The sequence below is a fragment of the Phasianus colchicus genome, chromosome 3 (assembly GCF_987193195.1).
Source record: "Phasianus colchicus chromosome 3, bPhaCol1.hap1.1, whole genome shotgun sequence".
NCBI classification, from domain to species: Eukaryota; Metazoa; Chordata; class Aves; order Galliformes; family Phasianidae; genus Phasianus; species Phasianus colchicus.
In genome coordinates, this window is record NC_143438.1 from 1,354,551 (window position 1) to 1,368,033 (window position 13,483).

Consider the following 13,483-nt stretch of genomic DNA (forward strand, 5'->3'; position numbering starts at 1 on the left):
TCTGAACGCAAAAAGTTATATTAAAACCCACAAGCAGATGGAAAATTCATATCAGAAAGAGTGCCTTGAATATATTTATTTCAAATATTCCTTTCATACACATCAAAAAAGTACTACTGATTGATCCTCAGAGGCAGAATTACAATCTGTGACTGTCTTCAAACATGCTTATATGTCCTTCTACTTGAATGTGAAAGCTGTTCTCCTTCCTAGGAAAATGAAGACAGTTCTAAACACCTGATCTTAAGTAGCTTAAGAAAAAGAAAGAAAACAATATAATGAACATAAGATAATGGAAGGTAGGTTTATTTGTTTGTTTGTTTTAAAGCAAATAATCTGATTTCATGCTTCTGTTTCTTTTGAAGCTTTATTATTTCAGGAGGTTTTTGTTCCTTTGGAAGAGATACTATTCCTCTGTGATTTCCCTATAGTTCTATTCATGTTTATATGAAACAAAGTACTCCAAAATTCTGAAAGTCTTTTAGGTCAAATGCCCCTGAATAGATCTTAGCATCTGAAATAGGAGGACTTTTGTATCTTAGCAAAATAGATTAAGATGTAAATATCATTTAATAACCAGAAAAAGAAAAGAGCAATAGAGAAGAATGACAAGATTTTGATAGAGTGATTTAAATACATCTTTTCCTTACAAAGAAAATGATTTAATCATTTACTGTTATATCATTGAAGCAAAGTGAGAGATTTCTAAAGACTGTTAGATGTTCTGGAACTAGAATCAGAATGAGCTACGTTCATTCCAGTAAAGATAATCTCTTCTTTGATATGTATTGTGTGGATGTTTCAAAGCATTCCTCTTTCCCTGTTCATAATGAAGTTGTTGTCCATGAAGTGCCTTCCTTTCATAAGCAATTCACTCTGCTTCTTTTTGATGTTCCTGTTCAATAAGAACTTGCTCTCTTTCAAAATGCTCTCATTCCATCCTTTCCCTCTAGATTTTACCTTTCTATTTCTAATTGTTCCCTTTCTCTTTGCAAGCATTCTTCTTGCTCATACATTATTTGTACACATTCTCTCTCATGACACTCCCTTTCAGCAATTTCTGTATTCTTTCAGAGTTCAAGAGCTCACTGTATTCTCTCCAGCAGAACCATGTGTTCTTGCAATCTCTTTTCCTTCATCTTTCCAAAAGACAAGATATCCTCTCTACTCATGTATTCTCTAAACTACACTTTATCTTGAATAATACACTCTTTGTTCCTCTACATCTGTGGTTTATTAAACCTTTCCCTTCTAACTGTCCTAGTGTGGCCTTGATTTCCTTTTGTTTAATCTAAAACTACAACTCAATCTTTTACCACTTATGCTTTTCTTTTCTTCAGGTTTTCTTTTTTAGTTGTTTCTTGATTAGGACCATTATCACTCTTCTCATCTTTACCCTCTGTTTTCTCGAGTTCTTAAGTTTGTTTTGTTTTATTTTTGTTTGTTTGTTGTTGTTGTTGTTTTTCCAAATTTCCTGGATTGCTTCTATTTTGCTTGATGAAGTTTTTCAGGCTTTATCACTTGGTGCAGTTTGTTTATTCCCCATGCTTCTACCTGAAGCAGATTTCTCATCATTTTTCATCAGCTTCTTTTTGGAGGGGTCACCTTTGACTTTCTGAAAAGAAATTTACACTGATTTGGCTTTTTTTTTCATAAGAACTGGATTAGCTGTGAGAATAATTTCAGTTCATGTATTCATAAGTAAGGAACTGTAAATTAGTATGCAATATTGGTGATATTGCTGCTGAAATAATTCTTCAGTGTAGTTACCATACAGGAATTTAAAATTACTGGTTTGTCCCTTAAAGAGAGTGATTCATACTTCTTGCTATTCTTCTGTGCAAATAAATTACCCAAGTGAACATAAACTGAAAAAGCTGCAGAAGTATTTTCAGCTCTTTGTTGAATATTGTCTCCTCAAAAGAAACCAGACTGGCTTTCTCTAGTAGAAAACTAGCACCAGCCTCTGAGGGACACCATTCATCACTTATATCCATCCAGACATTGAGGCATTGGCCATCACTCTTTGGACTCGATCCTGCAGCCAGTTCTTCGTCCGTCAAACAGTCCACCCATCAAATCCATATCTTTCCAATTTGGAGGGAAGGAAGTTGTGGGGTACAATGTCAAAAGTCTTACTGAAGTCCACACAGACATTAATGACTCTTCCCTTATCCATTGACACAGGGACACTATCATAGAAGGCCAGTAGGTTGGTCAAGCGGGATTTGCCCTTGGTGAAGCCATGCTGGTTCTCCCGTATCACCTCTCTGTCTTCCATGTGCCCTAGCATATCTTCTGGAAGGATCTGTTCCACAGCCTTCTCTGGCACACGAGAGATACTGACAGGTTGCTAGTTTCTGGTGTTGTCCTTTTTACTTTCTTAAAAATTGGTGTGATGTTGTCTTTTTCCCAGTATCCAGGGCATTCAGTTGACTGACGTGGCTTTTCTAATATGTTTGATGCTTGGCAACTACATCAGCCAATTCCGTCAGGACTCTGGGATGCATCTCATCAGGACTCATAGTCTTGTGGATGTTCAGATTCCTCAGGTGATCCTGAACCTGATCTTTGTTTACAGTGGGAAGGATGTTTCTTCTCTAATCCCCTTACTGTGAACCAGTATTTTGAGCGCTGTGTGCTGAGCACTCATCAGAAAAGGCTGTGGCAAAAAAAGTCATTAATTACCTTAGCAGCTGCTCTTGTCACTTCTTTAAAGAATAACTCCTTCATTCCTTTTAGGTATTTCTCCTGAATTTCCCCATTGCCTTCTCCTGTTGCTCCAGCAGTTACTGCCTTATTATCATAGAATTTTGTATGTTCTGCAGTGTTGCCAATACCTCTCAAGGCAGGAGGTCCATTATGGCCCCTGCCAGCACCCTGTCCCACTAATATTTTTATGCCTTCCACCAGGGGAAGGCTCACTATCCTCCTTGTCCCCCTCCACACCTAGTTTAAAGCCGTCCCAGTGAGCACAGTTAGCTTTTCCTAGAGCACTCTTCTTCCTCTTCGAGAAAGTTGAGCCCCATACGATGCCCACAAACCCAGTACCATGTAGGAAGAAAAGCAGATTTCTCTAAAAGGAGGGTCTGCTCGGCATATTGGACCTTCAGTTCTCTGTGGGAAGGAATCACTTACAACTGATATTCATATCTTCTTCTTCAATTAAGTAGTCTTTGTGTTGGTGGAAGGCTTTTCCTCGATTGGTTTAGTTAGCACGTCTAGACTAAGCAGGCTGTTCCCACCCTCAGACAGGCCTTCCTCACCCAGGACCTCATACCCGTTGTACAGAGGCACCATGGGGGAGGAGTGTGTGGGGGGTGTCAACAACAGTGTTAAACTCACTTGTTGGACACATATGTGAAACTCCTCATGTGCCTTGCCCTCTGGACAGTTCATCATCCTCACAGCCCTACTTAGGATGATCCCTAATGGTTTTATGTAATTCTTACATTTTCTCATCCAGAACACACAGAGCTCAGTTTGTGGCTGCACCAGCACAGAGGTGAGTGGCACAATCCTTACCTTCATCTGATGCTCCCTAGAGTACAGTTGGCCCTTTTGGCTGCCATAGCACACTGCTGACTCAGATTCAGCTCACCATCAACCAGAATGCACAGACTGCTTTCTGTGCGGCTGCTCTTCAACTTCTCATCCTCCAGCCTGTATATTTATACAGGATTGCCCTAAGTCAGATACCAGTACTTATTAGATTTCCTATGATTATGAATAACTACTTTGCAACTTACTGTAATCTCAATGTTAATTGTACTCTTAAAAAAACTCTTATAAGGAAAATAACTTATTATTTTATTTTATTTTATTTATATATTTATATTTATATTTTATTTATGATCTATTGTTTTATTAGTATGCAATATTAACTTCCAACTTCAAGCATTTAATACACAATAGCCATAATTTATTCTCCATTACTTTTTTTCTTCAGTTTGACTTACAGCTATATTTCTGAAACAAACTGTTTCACGTATGGCACATTTTTCATTTAAGGATTATTCCTTGCACTCAGATAGTCTAGACAGAATTGCAATAATCTGAAAAGTAGTCCTTGGAAATTTCACATACAAATGAAAACCAGTCGTAACTGAGGATAGTTGATCCTAAAAAGCTTACCGTCAGTATTTTCCCATCAGAAAGGAAAGAATATGAAAAGAGCAAGGATTGCAATTTTGATTTATAGTTATAAATTGAAGATTTTCTATCAAGGACAAATAAAATTCTTTACATTAATATATACCCAAATAAAATATCAAATGTGTGCACTTTTTTACTTCCTATGTCCCTACTGACCATTGCATAATCTCAGAATCAGAGAATTAGATGAACTAAATTGAAGAGATGTGGAATGGCAGTGCTCAGTTTCCATTTAACTCTCATTAGTGTGCTTGCTAGTAACGTAATCAAATTCTTGGGTTTCATGAGAGTAAACCAATAGAGTAGTGGAGTCAGCTGGAAGACACTAGACTTTGAGACCAGACTGGTGTACAAAGAATACATGCTGTTCTGAAAAATTTTTAATGGTTATTTAAAAAGTATGCAAGTGAGTGAAAATAGCTAAGTATATCAGTTCCAGAGAGGAAAGGAAACCATGGCTCTTACTGTGCTTACCCTTCACAAGGCTAGAGTTCCTGATACTGTTGAGCTCTGTAGCCCAGCAGCAGTGAGAGGAGAGCTTCTGATGTGATGATTTCAGCAATTGCTAGTTTTCTTCCCATCTCTTTCATTTGAGATCTAGCATTTTTGGTGTATTAACGAATAAAATCGCACAACTCCTTGGGAGACAAACAGTTTTTATTCTCTTGTAACCATTTCAGACTTTCTTTATTCTTATTTAATTTAATGTGGATGAGTCATTTGATAACTCTCAGAACTAAGGTGATTTTATTCTCCCTTTTTTAATTCACAGTTACATTGCAATCTGGAAAAAAAAAATGATGTTTTGCTGCATAAGAAGTGTTTTAGTTTAGTTAGTGTCTCCCACTTTGCTTCACTGACTATAAAAGCATAGATTTCTAATTTACCGATGTGAATATATGAGTAAGTGCTAAAAAAGTATTTTTTTTTAATTAATTTTATTTTTGCAACCCTATAAAATCCTATAATGGATTCTTAGTCCCTATTTCGTATGTTTAACTGGGGCACTGAAAGATTGAGTCAAAACTGTCTAATCATTTTCAGTACCAAAGATATAGGATATAGGAAATTAAATGCCAATAAATATGTATTTGCAGCTTATTTGTTGAGCATCAAATGGGAGATGTGAAGCAGTTGCAAAGAGAATTCAGTAGTTGTACTGTATGGCATATCCTATATGTTACCATTTGGCAGCATGCAGGGTTGGGTAATATGCATGTTTCAGATTGTCATGCAAATAAAGGAACTATTTTAATGTTATCAGTCTTACTCATTTTGAAGCTCGAAGTTATCTCTGGGTCTGCCCTCTGACCTGAATTTAAACCTCTGACCTGAGTTAAAATTTGCTTAGTTAAAGAGCACATTAATGACTACTCCCAAATATGTTAATAAAAATGTTACTAATTATGCTATTGTTTTATCATGGCAGCAAAGAAGTAACTTTATTCAAAGTCTGAAAAGGCTGAAAGGTTGTATTTTCACAAACTCAGTGCTAGTGTGAATACTGGTTCTTTAATCCTAAAAAAAATTACAAAAGACAAGGATAGTTTCTCATCAACAAATGCTTTCAAATCAATCTCATTCATTTTTATTATTGAATGTGTTTCAAAATGGAAAGCAAACAAACAAACAAAAAGCATCTCAAGGTACTGCAGCCTCAGTTGTTTAGGATACTAAGACAAATAATTATCATTTCACTATAGTATGACTTTCTAGGGACTAAACAGTGTGTGTTTATGGAAGTAAATCAGTGCCATAATGTTATTTAGGAATTCATAAAGACTCTGCAGGAAACATTATTTCTAACCTTTCAGTGTTGACTTCACAATCTAATGTTATTTTAATATACTTGGTGTATATTTTATGTTTTAAAAATCTGACATTTTTCCTAATTTGGTGTCATCTTGACAAAATCTGCATGATTCAGCACAAAGGTTGAAATCTATTCATTATTCAGTTCTGTAAAAGTATCTGCTATCTTTGCGAATAATTGAAAGTTTCTTATCTTTCACATTTCGTATGTACACCAGAAAGGAGTGGGATACTTGCTTGTGAGATATTTTGAACATTTATGGAATATTATGTTCAATTTCAGAATCTGGAGAAACATGAGTTCTTTGCTACCTTTTCTGAGCTGCCATCTTTAGGAAACTGTGATACCCTCTAGAGTAAAACTAAAATATCCATCCCTATGTCCACTTAATGAGTATGAAGTTTAGGGGTAGAGAGAGGTTTGTGGTGGAACAAATTAACAGCTTATACACACGTGCATTCTCAGATGTCCTACTTCAAATAGTTGTTTTGTAAATTTAGCCAAGGATTAACTGACTGGAAGTAGTTAATTTCCCTAGCAAATGTACAAATAAATTGATGACTTTTCTGTGCATAAAATGGTATGAACAACAATTTTGCAGAAGGATAACAAAGGCAATTCATTCTTGGACTTGAAATGTACAAGGAGGGAGATTGGATGTTAACTTAATGCTTCATTACTGCAACTATATTAACAAAGATAATTGACTGTGATACTCCTAGAGGAGGAAAAAAAAAGTGCTTTTTTTCAACTTGCATTCAGTTAAATTTAAGTTTTTACTAGAAAGAGTGGTCATGTTTGTATTGTTGCTTTTCTTTGTTTTGCGTCTTAAGAAAACCACAAACATCAATACACAAGGTTGAAACACTGTTTGAACATGTAATCCTGATATCAGGATATCATTTTGTACAGTTCCTCAAATTCTGTCTTCGAACTGATTTTTTTTTTCCGTGCATCAGTGTGAAGAACTGAGATATATAAGAGCCATTTTTGAACAGAAGTCAGATTTATCTCTTAAAGTTATTGAGACTACTATTGAAGTAATAAAAACTTGATCTCCTGCAAATGAGATCAAGGTCCTTTGAAGTGTAGCATAGGTTACACACATTATAAAGTGTTAGCATATTATGTTCTAAAAGTAAAAAGTGTTACAGTGGTGAATCATGGTTTTGATTTAAAATGTTTTAGGGTGAAAGGCTACAAGTACAGCTTTCATCATTATTTTTTTTGAATGTAGTGGATGAAATAGGTGAAATAGATCTAATTATGTACACGTGGTTACGGTATGTTTTAAGTAGACAAAAACAGATGTGGGACCTAAAGAAAGCCCCCAGGGAATCAATAGAGAACAATGTGACCCAAGTTTCGTTTCTATTTCAAAATGCTTGGAAATATTTTAGCATAGAAAAGAGCTGTATTTAGTCATATCAGAAACCTGTTAGTAGAATGTAGTAAGATGCATATTTTTTCCTAATAATGAATTTTTCCTTTTTGAAACTTCACGAAAACATGGAATATTTATATCTCCTTTTTCATCAAATGCAATTGAAATTCGCCCAGTAAGCTCCAAAGAGTTGAGAAGACTAACATGCAGAAAGATACAAAGATATCCAATCATATTTTCCACACAAGACTGTGCAGGAGACTTGTTACTAATAAACCATTTTTAAAAAGAAAATAGAATAATTATTTGTTGATGGAAATTGAAATAGAAAATTGATGTAAATGATCATTCTTTGCATTTTGGATTTAAATGCTTTTGAGCTGATACAATGAGAGCAGAAGTGTCTCAGAAGCTTTTCTTAACTTATTAAATTACTTTTCTTCTTTCTATCTGGCCTAGTCAGTTCTGTGTTTAACTCACCTCGGAATTCTCAAAGAAGATGTAATTGTGTTTTCCACAGACATTTTCTGTCTATGGTCATTTCCATATTTCATAATAATGCACTTTTATGCACATGTGTTTTTACATGCAAGCTCTGTTTGAAATAACAAGAGTCATTTATAGAGCTGTAAAGCCATGGAACAGAATCTTTGTAGTGTTTTCACTATTACTGTATCAAAATAATGGTAGAATCCTAGATTAGACTCATAAATTATCGCCATCTTGTGTCTACCCTTGCTACAGTGTCACTGGCAAAATGTAGCATTCGAGAAACATAAATGGATAAGTAATGAAAAAAGCAGTCCTTCTTTGTTTAACTGGATAATAAATGTCATGCTGCTATTCCCTGCATTGCACCAGGTGTACATCACCGTAGATAAAGCATACATCAAAACAATTTTTACGATTGTGCATGAATAAACTGTTAATCTGTACAGAAACTAATCCACCTGGATAAATTAATTTTGGCTGAAGAGGATTTTCTTCACTTAATAACATTACTTTTCAGTTTTGAAATTTCTTACTTCAAAGATAATTTTGAAATTATGACAAATTCTTTTTATTTTTTTTTTGTTGTTGTTGTTGTAAAAGATGATGAAAGCCTCAAAATAAGGTTTTATGATTTATTTGTTTTATTCATAGAATGGTGTTGCAAATCTATTCTACAGAAAACCAAAGCTATTTTTGTCAGCTTTACTTAATTAATATTCTTTAGCTGAATGTTAATGAAATTCAGTTTTGAATTTATAATTCAGTTTTGCATTTGCTTTTTGTTGATTTCATTATATTATAAATATAGATTTTAAAACTGAATTTGAATATTAAGTTTCCCTAACTTTGTCTCCAAATTTAAAACAACTCACTTCATTTTTTTCTTTCTTTTTTTTTTTCTTAACGCAAATAAAATTCTACTGGATATATTTAAAGTATTTATATGTGTAGTAATGTAGCTGAAGAATATTGGTAAAAACAAAATCACTTTCAAAGACCTTTCAAAGACCTAAATTCAGCTTTAATTGCTGATGCTTTTCCTGAGGAAAGATCCTGTGCTGCAAGCTTACCTATTTTTGTGGTGTAATTAGTTGGCCCATTAAAATACATATTATCTGTTCTATAAATCTGCTCTAGTAACTTCTGAAAAATACATGACACTAATCATAATTGTACTCTTTGGAAAGCGAGTTACAAACCTCGTACTGAGTACTTTTGAAAACTCCACTGAACATGTGTTCAAAACAAGTATTTAGAAAGGAATTGCAGGCATATTTTCTTACCTTCCTTCATTCTTACTACATACATTACTGTCGTATGGAGTACTGTATTTGAGAGAAGTTATTGTGACTCACAACATCCCCAAAGTTATTCTTCTAATATGAGATGAAAACATAAAGCAGCTTAAAGAACTTACTATATAAATGGAAGCGGCCTGTAAAAAAGGCAGTTTACTGAACTGATGAGGCAGTGGTACCTGTTTTACAAACAGGTGAGCTGTCGTGGTCTTATTCTCAGTTTGGCTTAAAGAAAAACTACATTACCCACAGAAAGAACCTTTCTGGCAATAATTATAATAAAGAGTTAATGAGATCAGTAAGCTAGCTGTCTTGTTTAATTTACACAAATATTTCCAGCTTTTCCTGAAAAGTAGTTTTGCATGAAGGAAGTAGAGGGAGGAAGGAAAGAAGAGAGGTTCTTACTGTGTGTTTCTGTGATTTGTTGTTGTTGTTGTTGTTGTTTGTTTGTTTTATTTAGAAATCACTCTCTGTGTAGAATAAAAACAAAAATATATATATTATTTACTTTTAAATCTTGTTAAACTTTTTATTAACCTTGACAAATGTAGCTTTGCAAATTTTGTTAATTCATTTTTTAATGAGAATCTGACTTTCTCAGTCAGAAAAGGAGATTTTACAGTAATAATACATAGTTCACAAGCTCCTGGAAATTGATTATTCAGCCTTATAACAATAGAATTTGGTCTGATATTATCCACAGAACATATATTACTTTATAAAATCTATCTAAATGAAGGCTGAATTTAAAATATATTTTTCTGCTGGAGACAAAATGGAATGCTTTTTAATTATCTAGGAAGCTGATGACAAAGTACCCTATTCTCTCTTGACGACGTTTATGCATTCAGCAAATATTATTTGATCACAGATCAATGTGAACCTTCAAACTATCAAATACCTCCTGGTTCTAAGTCTTTCTGACATAGTATTCATAAAATTCAAGTTTAGGGATCAGCTTTTTTATTCATGACATAATGTCCTGTGATTCCTTGAACAGGACTCAGAAAATAGGCAGTTATTCAATAGATTGTTTAGTTCTTGTTCAGCCTGTGCTTTTTGTTGTTGTCTGTCTGCTATTCAGCTCAGAATACAGAACTATTGTATTTCTCATAAATGCTTAGCACTCAAATATGGAAGTGCTTCACAGGCATTAATTTTTGTACCTAACAAGTTTTACTATGAAGCCACGAGTGTCTTCATCATTATTTAGCACAATAATTGCAGCAGTACAAACAACCAACCTTATAAAAAATATTACATGCATTATTTTTTTTTAGCTCATGAAGGAAAGGGTTCTGTGAATCTTTACCTACACCTAGATCTACTGTGCAGTATACAAGATGGATACTCATCTGAAATATCTAGTGCTGTATCTATATGCAAAGTGTCAACCTAAATTTTTGGCTTTACAAAATTTTGATGACTATATTTTGCAGTAGATATATTTACAGCCTAGTTGTTTCTTCATTTCTTTTTATTTCCAGTACTTGAATGTATTGTAGGATTCTATATGGGTTTATTTGTGTGGCAAAGATCACCTTTCTTTGTTTACTGCTCCAAGATACTCGTTTTATTGAAAATTACTCATGAAGACTTATGTTTCTCTGAAAATGCTGAAAATAACTAAATGGCAATCTTCAACATTTACCATTAGAAAACAAATGGTTTGTGCATGAGATGAAAAGACAATAAAATCTGTTATGTTAACAGATAGATATCATTTACTTTTAAGCAGAGTACTATGAAATCTTTTACCAAGAGGTACAAAATTACAAAAGAAGCACTGAATTTACTTCAGTCATTTTTAAATTTTACTTGAGAGTCTGTCACGGAGTTATCTAGATCAACGTGTGCCCTCGACAGGGGGCAGCAAGCCCATAGGCCCCCTGGCCCAAAAACAGGACGGAAAAGGGGGAAGGGAAGGGAGATGGGAGCTGGGCCCAGAAACCAGAACAGCAGCAACAATCTAAGGAGGAAAACTTAATTTTACTAAACATGATATCGGAATGCAAGATAACACAATATAATATAATATAATTGAAATTGAGGCTAATAAATCAAATAAGAGAGAGAGAGTGTCCGAAACTAAAAGGCCTACTTTGAACTGAAGGCACACGGTTGGGGAGCAGACCCACACACTGCTAGGCAGTGAGCAAGAGAGCCAGAGAGCAAGATCCCATGACTCCCTCCCATGGCTTATCTTCCTCTCTGAACATGAAGTCCCCTGGGATGTGTAGTTCTTCCTTTCTTCTGAGAACCAGGCATCCAGAAAGTTGTCAGTCCATGGAACTGGAGTATTAACTCTTTAATTACCCGTGCTTTACATGATGTTTGGTGTGGAATACCGATAACAAAATTATAAAACCATGACAGAGTACTGTGTTTTGTACTTTTTTGACTTCCAAAGTCAAAAAAGAGCTGATTTTGCTGTGGGAGGTAACTATGGTTAGGAGAGAAACTGTGTGCTCATTTTCCAGAAGGTAGTACATAAAAAATAAAGAAAGATCTTTGTATTCCTGGAAATTTGAGAAATTGGAGGGTCTGCTGTAGGAAATAGGATATATCAGTGTTTCTGTTTACAAGACAGTGACTGCTGTTTGTAATCTGTTAGAGGATGGGTATCTTGTCACAGAACAACCCTTTTGGACATCTTTATAAATGTTTTAGTAACTGAGCAATGGATCAGTGATGCAAAATACTTTCTTATCTAGCAGCAGCTCTTATCTGCATTTACTGTATCTATTGTGGAGAAAGCACGAGGTTCCAGTGCTACAGTGTTTGTGTTGTGAGCACTACAAAACTTTTTAAAACCACTGTTCATTTGCTCAGTATCAAAGAAAACATTTTAACCAAACTTAAGTGCTAACTAGTCACTCGGAGGTCTTCACTACCTAAAATTTTCCTTCATAACAGAATCTTTACAGTGTATGAGATAGAAATAATAAAATAATTTTCTTATTCTTTCCCTTAGGCATTTCCTGGAAACACAAACTCTGATAGTGTGGTCCGACATGATTTGCAACACCCAGTCATTGCTCGCTATGTACGTATAGTTCCTTTAGATTGGAATGGAGAAGGCCAAATTGGGTTAAGAATTGAGGTCTACGGCTGCTCCTACTGTAAGTTTTTCCATTATATTCCTTAAAAAAAAAAAAAAAAATCTAAATAGAAACTGTCTTTGAATTTCAGATTAAATCTGAATCTCAAGTGCTTTTTGCTAAAATGCATGAAGATATTCCAGGATTACTAATTGTAATAACTGGAGCTTAATTTAATATTTACTGTATCCTTTATTCTGAGTTTCTAGTTAGCTCTTCTATAGGAAATACAGCATTAGAATTAGTAAGAGTGCTTTGAAATCACTACTTTTGATCTTCAAAATTGTTTTTGCAGAAGACTTGAATAGACCAGTTGAGGAAAAGATAGCATTCAGATACATTTCATGCTGGGTCTTGAGAGGGAAACAAGACATAATTCATTGCCTGATGACAAAGATAAAAATAAAACAAGTAAAAATTCAATTGAAGAAGCTCATCTTGTCTAAATATGACATGTTTTTCAGAGATTTTTCCTTTAATATTTGAGTATAACTTTAGAATCTCTTCTAAAAAAAAAAAACAACAACGAGATGAGCAATGGTGCAAGTGGTTAAGAGCACAACAGATCAAGTTTTAAGAAAAGCAAGTGTAGTTTCTAAATACCATTCCTTGAATTTGATCCTGTGGGTGCTTACGTGAAGTCCACATGCCTGCAAACTGTAAATGTCTGATGTCCTATTTCTATGCAAATTTAGTACAGTATTCTTGTAGGTGTTTTAGGGGAAATAAATACTTGAGATTTATCTTAAAAAAAAAAAAAAAAAAAAGTGTTAGAACAAGTTAAGAAGCACCTATCTTGAAGGCTCTTCCATTGACATCAAGTGATTTAAGGCCTATTGAAACACTTTGTCATGGTAACTAGCAATTATGTTAATTAACTAGCAAAAATATCTTGTGATTTCCGTTGTTTTGACTTGGCTGTGTGCTTTCATTAAACACTATTGAGAATCACATTCTGGTATTATTTTTCCTATTTCCATGCAAAGAATTAAAGCCTCATTTTAAAATTTATATTAAACTTATATAATTTTTTTAACAGCTGAAATAACTTAGCTGAAAAATTAAATCAAACTTGCTGCAGTGTTTGTAGGGCTGTGCTGGGGGAATTAATGGGTGTTGGATACGTTTGTAAGAAAACACATTGTATTTGTTATCTGAGGAACTGTAGGTTACCCTACAACAAGTTGGTTCTTGTTCAAAAAGGTAGTGATCATCTGAAGTATTAGGTAGCACTGTGTAC

General features: G+C 34.4%; 1 protein-coding gene across 1 annotated transcript in view; it reads left to right on the forward strand.

Annotated features, from left to right (window-relative positions):
* Window positions 1-13,483, forward strand: part of CNTNAP2 (contactin associated protein 2) — a 758,846-nt gene that overhangs the window by 336,670 nt on the left and 408,693 nt on the right. Inside the window, exon 4 of the mRNA XM_090136789.1 lies at window positions 12,117-12,264. Within this exon, the coding sequence (XP_089992915.1) occupies window positions 12,117-12,264 (148 nt within the window). The remainder of the gene's footprint in view (window positions 1-12,116; window positions 12,265-13,483) is intronic.